At 35.6% G+C, this 12,703-nt stretch overlaps 1 protein-coding gene across 1 annotated transcript in view; it reads left to right on the forward strand.

Moving 5' to 3' along the window:
- SEC62 (SEC62 homolog, preprotein translocation factor) overlaps positions 1 to 12,247 on the forward strand; it is a 30,410-nt gene extending 18,163 nt beyond the window's left edge. The window contains exons 5-8 of the mRNA XM_081085924.1: positions 279 to 371; positions 2,733 to 2,793; positions 5,609 to 5,728; positions 11,033 to 12,247. Of these exons, the coding sequence (XP_080942050.1) occupies positions 279 to 371; positions 2,733 to 2,793; positions 5,609 to 5,728; positions 11,033 to 11,502 (744 nt within the window). The 3' untranslated portion in view covers positions 11,503 to 12,247. The remainder of the gene's footprint in view (positions 1 to 278; positions 372 to 2,732; positions 2,794 to 5,608; positions 5,729 to 11,032) is intronic.
- Positions 12,248 to 12,703: the final 456 nt, after the last annotated feature.

Consider the following 12,703-nt stretch of genomic DNA (forward strand, 5'->3'; position numbering starts at 1 on the left):
ACCAGCTCACCAACCTCATGGGGTCCCTTCCCCTGGCTGGCCCCCCATAGGCCTTGATTGCCGGCCAGGCCAAGGGACCTCCACCTGTGCACGAATTCGTGCACTGGGCATCTAGTTTAAAATAAGCATGTTTGGGTTTTTATAAATACCATGGTTGAGAATTTTTATCTCTGTATCTCAAAGATTAAAATTTTGTTACTGTATGAATGTCATTGTGCTTTTTGCTTGTTTGCTTGTTTATAAGTGCTTTTTCTTCTATTTAACTTGTGTTTCAATAGGAGGAAGCTCCAGGAACTCCCAAAAAGAAGGAAACTAAGAAAAAATTCAAGCTTGAGCCACATGATGATCAAGTTTTTCTGGATGGAAATGAGGTGGGAGTATCTAGCTGATAGGTAGAAATCCAGTTTTCCATAGGAATATTTAGAATTATCTTTAATGCTTTCGTGAAGAAAACAATTTAGATAAATCTAACGAGGTAGATATAAAATTTACTCTTTTTAAAAATAAATTATTTCTCTGGCCCTGGCCAGTGTGGCTCAGTGTGTTGGAGCATCATCCTGTATACTAAAGGCTGGCGGGTTTAATCACCAGTCAGGGCACGTACAGGACGCAACCTATGGATGTTTTTCTCTCTCTCCCTCTTTCTTTCCGTCCCCGCTTCTCTAAAGTCAATAAAAAACATATTTTGAAAATCAATAATTTATCTGAATTAAGACATGAAATTTATGAAAAATCAGTCAGAATTAGGTTCAGCTGTGTATGGGTGATAGGAAACTTGAAATAACAGTTACTTAAAACAAAATAAATGCTTATTTCTCTGTCATCAAGGAAATCTGAAGGATAAGCACTACAGATAATGGCAGCTCCATGGTAGGTCTGAACTCTCCTATGTGAAGAATAATTCCCTCATGGTCTCAGATGACTGCCAGCCTTGTATCTGCATCCAAAGGAGGGAAGGAGAAAGAGGGACCTGCCCTCTCTTTAAGGACACCTCCCAGTTGGCAGTTTCCTTTCTTGGATTCCATTATCCAGAACCTAGTCACATGGTCATGCCTACCTGCAGTAAAATCTTAGAAATATGCTTTTTGTACTGGGCAGTCGTTTGCCCAGCCAAAAATGCAGGATTTCCATTGCTATCAAAGGAAAAAGAGCAGAATGGTTAATTTAGTCATTAAACCATTACAGAAGTATTAGTTATATACTGGCCATTAAATTGTTGTGAATTTCAAGATCTGTTCTTCCTATACCTAATACAAAAATAGTATATGTAAAGTAGAAGTAGTGATTTCTGGGAGCTATGAGTTTGAAATTCTAGGAAAGCTTTTCAGAAAATATGTGTCCTAGGCTCATTTTGGACACAGTTGCATGAGAATCTCATGTGTGTATGTGTGTGTGTCTTGTTCTGTAACGTGTCCCAGGGTGATTCTGAGGTGAACCCATGCTTAAGAGCCACATAATTGAAGACCACACATCAAGCATTGGCCAAAATATTATGCCAAAACATTGTTATAGTTGCTGGGAATAGCATGATACATATTCTCTTCTTAGATGCTCTTATTGTCTAGCAAACGAACAAACTTTTAAACATGGTACTGTGTTACAGTGTGTTAAGTGTAATGATGTGAGAATACAGATTAGAGATGGTTAATTTAATCAAGAAGATAAGGAGTTCTGAAGATCCTAAACAATTGAGCTGAGCCTTGAAGGATGATTGGCACATTACCAGGTGCACCGGGAAGGTGTTATAGACCTGTTAGGCAAATGAAGCAGTTTGAGCAAAACCATGGTGCTTGCATTCCTGAAAAGGCTAGATTTTATTCTGTAGAAAGATGTAGCAAAGAAGCAGGCTTTCAAATGTACAGAGGTGGGAAATGTCTTTAAAAATTTGTTTTTTTAGAATGCTAACTGGCAGAAGCGATGTCTGTGGATCTGATTTCCAGGGGAAATGTGCAGAGTTAAAGAAAAGAAGAATGGAACCTCCAGTGTTAAAAATAGAAACAAATCAAAAGACAATACCAAAGAGTTGTGGTCAAAATAGAACCGGGAAATGGAAGGAGTATTGTTATTTATAGAAATTAAGAGATAAATCTAGGAGTTTTGTGGCTGATGATTATGCAGTATTTGATTGTTCTGAATGAAGTCAGTTTCTGTTCTATAAAGTAAGTTAAGCTTTAAAGCAGTGGTTTCCAGTGTATGGGCTACAGACCTTCCCTGGGGAAGTAGGCAATGAAATTATTGCAGGGGGTCATAGCATCTTTATGTTCACTAAGCATGACCTTTTAATAATGGTTTTTCGTATCATCCATGGGAAAGAACAGGGTAGGGTTGAGAGCTGCCGGATCTGTAATAGAGCCTGGCTGAAAACTGTGCTCTTAACCCAGACTGTTCTGCTCATGCCAGTGTACATAATTATATTAAAGACAAAAAGGTAAACTTTTGGTCTTCAGGTTGAATAAATAATAGTTTACACACATGAACAAATTGTTAAAAGCATATAAATAGGTAGAAATTTACTTAAGTGCATTACAGAATTTATAGTCTTTTAAACAGTTTTCTAACTGGAAACAAAATAATACTGAAGGAAAGGTATTTGAAATTTGTTTACCTTAAAAAGCAGTTCTCAAGTGTCAAGAGGTTGGAAATTACTCTTGTAGAAGATCTAAAACAGAATTGAGCTTACCTTCTAATGTGACCTTAAAACTTACAGCACTGTGGTTTCTTGATTCCTCTAGGTATTTGTGTGGATCTATGACCCAGTTCACTTTAAAACCTTTGTCATGGGATTAATTCTTGGTAAGTACAATCTCTAAAATTTAGAAAGGAAAATAAAAATGCGGATGCCATAAAGAAAAATATTTAATATAAAATAGTTATGTTTTTAAAATATATGTTAAAGTCAGAAGATAAAAGATAAAATGAGGAGAGTATTTGCAACACATTAAAGCAAAGATATTTAAGAGATTAACAACCTGGTAGAAAAATGGTAAAGATAGCTCACAGATAAAGAAATACAGTGACCAGTAATCATGAATGATACTTAATCACACTCATAATAAATACCAAGTAAAGCAACAGTGATTAAGAGAATTACAGAGTTTGATAATATCTATTCTTAATGAAGTTAGTCTAACACTTGGGAAACACCAACACTCTCCAACAGTTGATGGTATGTCCCTTGTTTACGTTTTTATGGCGGGCAGTTTGGCAATGCCTTTTCAGATTTTAAATGTATATACACTGACCCAGCTATTCTACTTCTCAAAATTTACCCCATGGCTGTTCTTTTTTTTTTTTCTATCTTCATCCAAGGATGTATTTTTATTAATTTTTTTTAGGGAGAGAGACAGAGAGCAAGAGAAACATTGATTGAAAGAGAGAGACATCGATCAGTTGTCTCCCATATGCATCCTGACCAGGGATAAAACCCACAACCTTTTGGTGTATGGGATAATGCTCCAAGCAGCTAAGCCACTCAGTCAGGGGCCATGGCTGTTCTTAATACAGTTGCACAAAGAATTTATTCAGAAGTGTGCATTGACAGTGTTATCTATTCTAATCCAAATCCCTCAGATTATATTTAGGAGGGTAATTAGCAACTGTGTTTCAAATTTTAAATATCTATACCTTTTGACCTAACAGTTACATCTCAACTTAATTTATCTTGTGCTGTAATCAGTTGTACAAATGTACATGTAGTTTGGTATTTGTTGAACTGTTGTGTATAATAGGATAAAACTGGTAATAATTCTTATTCTTCAGTAGAAAATTACTCTGAAGGAAAATGGTGAAACTGCCCACTAGAATACAATACAGCTTTTAAAGAATTAGGTAGAATGTACTGATAGAGATCTAGAACTGATTAAATGAAAAAGAAATTGCAAAAGAGTAAGACTAGTATAAGCTTATTTATGTAGAAAAAAATTCTATGTACCAAATTTAATTTTATATAGGCAGTCTCTACTAATTAACTTCTGGGGAATGAACCAAGAATTTGATGAAGACCCCCCTTTATACCTTTTGCTTTGTTTTTATTTGTGTGGATTTTTAACCATGGGTATGTGTTATTCAGGGTGAGGGGCATGGGTGGGCAGGGAGAGAATGATTTAACAATTTAAAAAAAAAAAAGAGCAGTTAAACAAGCTTGATCAATAAGGTATCATAGGACCCCATTCAAAAAGTTGAAACTCAGGTAATTCCAATACAAATATCTGATAGCTATTGATTACCGACTAAGTACTAGTAATGTTGCTAATTATTTTATATGCATTATTTCATTTCATCCTTACAGCAACCTTTAAAAAATAGGAACAGACACGTATTAAATATATATATAAAGTAATTTAGCCTCAACGGGGTTAAATAACTTGCCCAGGGTTACTTAGCTTATAAATGATATAGCTAGAATTTGAATTCTGAGCTCTTTTGCTCTAAAGACCTAATAACCAGACTTCTAATTTCTTACAGTTATTCAGTGTGGTCCCACTGTACTTAAAAAAAACTAAAGTTACTTGTATACAGTTTCCCTTCCTATCAAAAACCTCTGTATCACACCTGAATGCACCTAAATATAAATAGTGGTGATAGTTACGATTTGTATGTTATTTTTTATACTTGCCTGTAATTTTTACAATAAGCATATATGTTACCATGAAAAAAATCCAATAAATATTGTTTAAGATCTTAGTCTCTAGAGATTTTTTCACATGGGGGGTCAGGTCTGATACAGTCTCTCACTTTGGGAAAGAAGTGGGAACTTTTCTTCGCTTACCACAGGTGACCTTTTCAGTCTGTCTCTGTCAGAGTTCCACCCCAGAATCGGAATCTCTGGATGGGAGCTGTTGAATCTTTTTTGTTGTTGTTAGGTTGTTGTTTCTTTAAGCTCCCCTGTTCAGTAGACAGATATCTTATAGCCAAAAAATAAAGTAGACATTGCTGGAAAACAGTAGCACTTGATCATTTCACAATTTTTGACAGCACTTTTTTTCTAACTATATGTAATTTATACTAGAAAAATCTTAACCTAATTTAGGAACAGTAGTTAAATTGTTAAACAGAATTATGGGAAATGGTTGATAATTGACCATATTTTACCTACAAAAATGGCAATTTTTAATATATCATATAATTAAAGGCTAATATGCAAATTGACCAAACGGCAGAACGACCGATGCTATGGCGCGCACTGACCACCAGGGGGGCAGATGCTCAACGCAGGAGCTGCCCTCTGGTGGTTAGTGCACTCCCACAGGGGAAGCGCCGCTCAGCCAGAAGCTGGGCTCACAGCTGGTGAGCGCAGCGCCAGTGGCGGGAGCCTCTCCCGCCTCTGCAGCAGTGTTAAGGATGTCTAACTGTTGGTGGGGAGTGGGCCTAAGCCAGCAGTCAGACATCCCCTGATGGCTCCTGGACTGGACTGTGAGAGGGTGCCATCCTGGCTTAGGGACCCACCCCCCCCAACTCAAGTGCATGAATTTTGTGCACAGGGCCTCTATTTTAATATATTTATGTTTCACTTTTACCCCCTAGGAATATATTCACTGTTATATCATCCATGCCATTTAAAATTTTAATCTAAAAGTTATCTATGTAACTTTGTCATTTCTTATTCCAGTGATTGCAGTGATAGCAGCCACCCTCTTCCCTCTTTGGCCAGCAGAAATGAGAGTGGGTGTTTATTACCTCAGTGTGGGTGCAGGCTGTTTTGTAGCCAGCATTCTTCTCCTTGCTATTGGTAAGTATAACTGACTTCAATAAGGTAGATACTGAGTATTTAGAACTGTAGCCTGGAGCTTCAGTAATTAACATCACAATTAAAATTGGTAAATAAAAAAGTGTATGGACCTACTTTTTGGGTCATATCCCAAATCTGACTCAGACTTGAAGGAGTAGTGTGTATGCTTGATTAGATTTGATCTATTCTGAAGAAAAAAAAGATTTAATATGGCTTAATGTGCACATTGATAGGGTTTAAAAATTAGCTACTGCAAGAATGTTAATATTTTTATCATGATCTTTGTTAGACATAATATTTTCAGTAAAACATTTTTATATTTGACTTAAGCAAATGAAACATAGTAAATATTTAAATTCCTTGTATATATTTAATAAATGATTCTAAACAGTTGACTTACCATTAGGAAAAATCAATTTGTATCCATGTGCCAAAATAAATTCTAGATGCATTAAGGAGTTTTAAAATGTTTTTTAAAAGTCAAACAAGAACACATAAGTAATTTTGTTTTACATTTTTGGATGTCTTTCATAGCTAAAAACAAAACGATATAAAAACCCAGTTTAAAAGAGGATATTAAAAATAAGTGATTAATAAATACATGAAAAATGCTCATCACTAGTAATCAAACAATAATAAAATAATGAAGTGGGTTTTGTCTATTTAATTAGGAAGATTTTTTTGAAATGGAAGCACTCAATGCCAAGAAGGGTTTGACTGGAAGGAAATGTACCTAAATATAAATAGTGGTGATAGTTATGAATGATTTTAATGGTATTTTTTTACACTTGTCTATTTTTTACAGTGAGCATGTTTCTTACCATGAAAAAATTCAACAAATATTATTTTACTTAAAATCCTAGTCTTTGAAGATTTTCTGACATTGGGCGGACACGTCTAATTTAATCTTTCGCTTTGGAAAAGGAATTTTTCTTAGCTTATCCAAAGTTGTCTACTGATTTTTTACTTAAATATAATTCCCTGAACCATCTAGAGCAGCGGTTCTCAACCTGTGGGTCGCAACCCTTTTGGCGGTCGAACGACCCTTTCACAGGGGTCGCCTAAGACCATCCTGCATATCAGATATTTACATTATGGTTCATAACAGTAGCAACATTACAGTTATGAAGTAGCAACGAAAATAATTTTATGGTTGGGTCACAACATGAGGAACTGTATTTAAAGGGCCAGAAGGTTGAGAACCAGTGATCTAGAGCAAGCATGTCAAACTCAAAGGCTAGCACAGGCCAAATAAACAGAGTTTGACATGCTTGAGTTTATGTTAGCATGTGGCACTGATTTCAGATTATTTTTTCCAACTGATAAATCAGCTTTCCACCAACACGTATAGGAGTACTTCTGTATAAAAATTAAAAACAACACCCACATTATTAACTTAGTACCTATTGTTAGAGGACATAATTTGACCAAGAATATCTGAAGTAAGTGCAAGTTATTCTGAGGTTCTATGATAATAATAGACTCTTACGTTTATAAAGCATTACTCCTACAGCCCTACGCAATTTCCTTCTATATATGCCTTCATCCTAGACATCAAGGTATGTTCTGAGTTGGTGCCTCCATCCGTGGGCCCAGGAGCTCATCTAGTGTTTTCACTCAAGTGGGTTTACAGGCCTCTTTTTTCTATCAGATCTCTGACTGTGTGAAGCCTTTCCACCTGCCTTTCATTTTTTTTCCTTCCTGTAGCTTAGTCACCTTGAGAAAATCCCCTGATGCTTTGCATGTAACACAGCACATTTGTAGGCCAAGACATACTGTGAAGCAGGTAAATAGTGGTAGCGTATCAAGAATGAGAAGCCATAACTTTAATCTGACATTATATATAATCATATGGTGTCTTCTGGCACCATTCTCAAATGCTTGAAAATTGAGAAGCCCTTTGAAAATTTTCAGCAAAGGTTTAACTCCACTGAATAGAATTAACCCACTTGCTTATCATTTTATTTTTTTAATCCTCACAGGAGGATATGGTTTTTTGTTTGTTTGTTTGTTTTAGAGAGAGAGACGAAGGGAGCGAGGCAGAGGCGGGCGGAGAGAAAGAAAAATACCAATGTGAGAGAGAAACATTGATCGGTTGCCTCCGTATGAGCCCCCAAAACTGCAACCTGGGTACATGCCCTGACTGGGAATTGAACCGGGTGCATGAAATGATGCTCCAACCAATTGAGCCACACTGGCCAGGGCCACTTGCTTATCTTTTACTTCAACCACTATTCACAATAATTTATGGTTATTATATTGTTTTGCATTTTAAAATACTGTTTCTTGCCCGGCTGGTATGGCTCAATGGTTGAGTGTCTACCTATGAACCAAGAGGTCACAGTTCAATTCCCAGTCAGGGCACATGCCTTGGTTGCGGGCTCGATTCCTAGTAGGGGACGTGCAGGAGACAGCTGATCAATGATTCTCATCATTGATGCTTCTGTCTCTCTCTGTGTCTCCCATACTCTCTCTGAAATCAGTAAAAACATTTTTTAAAAAAAGATTATAAAATAATGTTTCGCCCTAACCGGTTTGGCTCAGTGGATAGAGCGTCGGCCTGCGGACACAAGGGTCCCATGTTCGATTCCGCTCAAGGGCATGTACCTTGGTTGCGAGCACATCCCCGGTGGGGAGTGTGCAGGAGGCAGCTGATCGATGTTTCTCTCTCATCAATGTTTCTAACTCTCTATCCTTCTCCCTTCCTCTCTGTAAAAATCAATAAAATATATTTTAAAAAACAAAAATTAAAAATAATAATAGCCGAAACCGGTTTGGCTCGGTGGATAGAGCATCGCCTTGCGGACTGAAAGGTCCCAGGTTCGATTCCGGTCAAGGGCATGTACCTGGGTTGCGGGCACATCCCCAGTAGGAGATGTGCAGGAGGCAGCTGATCGATGTTCCTCTCTCATCGATGTTTCTAACTCTCTATCTCTCTCCCTTCCTCTCTGTAAAAAATCAATAAAATATATTTTTAAAAAAATAAATAAAATAATAATAATGTTTGGTGTATTTTCTATAATTTTTTATTTCAAATATACTATGGATTTAAATAGCATTGTGCATTAAATAATCTTGTGAAATTAAACTAGAAAATAAACCCAACATTTTGTTGTTTTAGAAAATACAATTCCAAACCTACTTGCAAATAATTTTGATCTGTAGCCCACTTATAAACTGGATATTTCATTTATATTATTCTATGAACTATTACATATTGGTCAAAATTATATTTGGTGCTACTTTGAATATGTATTGTTAATATTGCCATTTAAAATAAAGCCTTCTGCAATTTTCTAAATGTGTCACTCTTAGTGTTAGAAACAGTATGGCAATATATACTGAGTGGCCAGGTTATTATGACCAGCCATATTATTATGACCACCCCATCAGTACAATAAAGTGAATTAGTTATGCAAATAATAATAATAAAACCTTGAGAGTATTTGCTTAGGAAGTTTTCAATATTCAGTATTTTTGGAAGTGTCAATGAAGTACTGATAGAGTGGTCATAATAATCTGGCCACCCAGTGTATGTCACAGTGATTTTTCCGTTAGTCTTCCCCTTTTGACCCTGGTAATTTAAGGTCACATAGAGAAAAACCATAAACGTGTTAGAATTCTGCTATGCCCGGTGTAGATATGGTGAGAACTTAGATTTTATTTGTGCCATTCCTATATTGCTTTTTCTTGGATTTGAGGGAAGATTTCATACTGTGAACCATATGTCTTACAACCCTATAAAGCCTATCATAGCATCATAATTATATTTGGAGAAAAAGTTGTGCAGCCTTCTTAAAAGATGTTCATTATTTTTTATTAGTGGAATTTATTCTTAAATCTTAATTTCCAACATATTTGCCTTTTCTGTTTGTAGCACAGTCTTTTAGAATATGTATATTCTTTTATGAAAATAGAAATTACTGCCTAGCTGATTTGGCTCTGTAGATAGAGCATCGGCCTGTGGACTGAAGGGTCCCAGGTCGATTCCAGTCAAGGGCACATGCTTGGGTTGCAGGCTCGATCCCCAGTAGGGGGTGTGCAGGAGGCAGCCGAACAATGATTCCCCTCATCATTGATGTTTCTCTCTCTCTCTCCCTCTCTCCTTTCTATCTGAAATCAATAAAAATATATTAAAAAAGAAAAGAAATTACCGCTGCATAAAAGTCAAGGCAGCTGAAACCATTTCCTTTTATTTATCCAAAGCAAAATAATGGAAGAAGCATACATGAGCTTCTTTTAGGCCTTATATGAAAACAGTGATATAATTGTCTGTAAAGAAAACAAAAAACCTAACATACTTGACTACTCTATAACATTCATGTAATCATTATGACTTTTTTAAAAAATAGGAAAATCACTCAGCTCTATGTAATTGGTAAATTAAGAGGAAACTAAATGTGTTTGTGATAACTCATTATGATAAACTTTAAAATTCTCTAATTCTTCTATTAACTAATGAGTTTTGTCAAATATTGCTCTGGAGGTAACCACAAACCCTATTTGTTTTAGTGATCTGGTTTTTATTAGCATTGTATTATTTCCTAATATTGGGAGAGGGTTTTAGTCCTTTAAAAAAGCAGAATTATTTAATTTTTTAAAAGTATAACTTCTAGGAAAATGTTCTCTTATTGTTCAAAAGTTTTCACTTAGAAGACTTATCCTGTAGACAGAGTAGGCATTGTGGCCTTGGACCCAAAGTTTTCATTTTCACTTTTTTAAAAATCAGAAGTAATATATGTATACATGTATATGGTAATGATTCTATGCAGGATTATATTTGTATTTATGCCAATATGGTCATAAAAGTATAATTTTTAATTTTTTTATGGAGAATTGCTAAAGTACTTAGGGTCTAGGAAAGTCATCATGCAGCCCTGCGTTTTCCTTTTTAGAGACTTTTTAAGATACCTTCATTCCTCACTCGCATTTATTTTCTTTTCTTATACGATGGTCTTGTCCATACTTAATGTGCAACTGATGGCTGTGCTTCTTGAACTCTAACATAGCAAATTGCATAAATCATAAGCATCTATCTATGAAAAGCAGCCAGCTGAAAAAAACATAGAAGTAACTTTTTGAATGGCATTGTAGCATTATGCCCTCAAGTTCAGAACAGAATGCTCTGTGCCTAGAATACTGTGATAGCTGCTAAACTAATCAGGATTTAATTGTTTAATTTAGGGTGCATGTAATGTGCAAATAATAACACTCTGAATGTCTTCTCATTTTTTCTTAATAACTCTTCCCTGCTGTCAGAGTCAATGCTTGAATTATTTAATTAGAGAAATTTTTCTCCCACAGCTCGTTGCATTCTGTTTCTCATCATTTGGCTCATAACTGGAGGAAGGCACCACTTTTGGTTCTTGCCAAATCTGACTGCTGATGTGGGCTTCATTGACTCCTTCAGGCCTCTGTACACACATGAATATAAAGGACCAAAAGCAGACTTAAAGAAAGATGAAAAGTCTGAAACCAAAAAGCAGCAGAAGTCTGACAGTGAGGAAAAGTCAGACAGTGAGAAAAAGGAAGATGAGGAGGGAAAAGTAGGACCAGGAAATCATGGAACAGAAGGCTCAGGTGGAGAACGGCATTCTGACACAGACAGTGACAGGAGGGAAGATGACCGATCCCAGCACAGTAGTGGAAATGGGAATGATTTTGAAATGATCACAAAAGAGGAATTGGAACAACAAACAGATGGTGATTGTGAAGAGGAGGAAGAAGATGACAATGATGGAGAAACAACTAAATCTTTACATGAAAAATCATAATCTGCCTAATTTGGGGACTAAAAAAGTGCAAGAGGTTGGATTTCTATGTTGGCTGATCATCATAAAGCATACCTGACATTTGTAGCATTCTTTAAGTCCACTTACTGAAATGTATTTGACATCCAGGGACTATTCAGTCCTTCATTTCATAGAATACTATTATTGGTACAGTCAGAAGCCATTTATAAGTTTTATCTATTTGATAATTTTACAGTACATAGGTCTCATTAATTTTAATAGTTGTCAAAGGTGCACTTTCCACAATGACATTGAGATTAATGGCATTTTTGATGTTGTATGGCTTTTTACTGTTAGACTAATCAAAATAATTAAATGGATAAAAAGAAACAACAAAATTTCAGATTATGTGCAGTTATGTAGCCATTTCACAGTTTCTTTGAGATGAAATGCTTAAACTCACTGTTTTTGACAGTTAACTTTTGTTGATTATAAAATTATATCAGGAAATTTCTAAGATTCTAAGTTAACAGGGTTCAAAAGCATTCTGTGGAAACGAGCCAACTAGTATACTGAAACAGCACTTGTAGTTTAGCTACAAATTCTCCTTCTCCAGCTTAGGAAATCCAAACTGGTTTGTACATCGGATTCAGAGAGGGGTGGTCATCTCCAACAGAGAAAGCAAGCGCGTTGAGTGGGAGGGGATGACTCTTCTTCCCATTTCCTTGTCGTAAAGTAAATGTATTCTGTATATAATTTACAAATAAACATTTTATTTTAATTGTTACTTATTATTTAGACATTTTCCTAACACTTAAATTTGTAAAATTAAGACCATTTAAGGGTATGTTTTTAGAGAAATGGAAGTTCCAATAACTCACAGAACATCTGTGATCTTTCTACAGCAGCTTCAAGTTTTGTGCCAACATTCCATGTATTTGAATGAGTTAAAATGATCCTTATTAAATAAGAACAGACTTAAATTAGCTGTTTGTACGCCTTAATGTTCAGTTTGATTTATCTTCAATCTCTACATTCTGAAGTGGGTACTGTATTATCAGACCTGGAGGCACTGCTATGAAAGATAATTCACTGTTCTAAAATATCAATTTAAAATAAAGAGCATACAAGAAAACATGAGAAAACCATTGGACTCTAATTGCTTTGAACTAGGTTTGCAGTTTGATTTTATATCTTGCATATTTTAGTTAAAAATCTTTGGAAAAATCTTGAGTTTATTTAT

The sequence above is a fragment of the Myotis nattereri genome, assembly GCF_964212035.1.
Source record: "Myotis nattereri genome assembly, chromosome: 3".
NCBI lineage: Eukaryota > Metazoa > Chordata > Mammalia > Chiroptera > Vespertilionidae > Myotis > Myotis nattereri.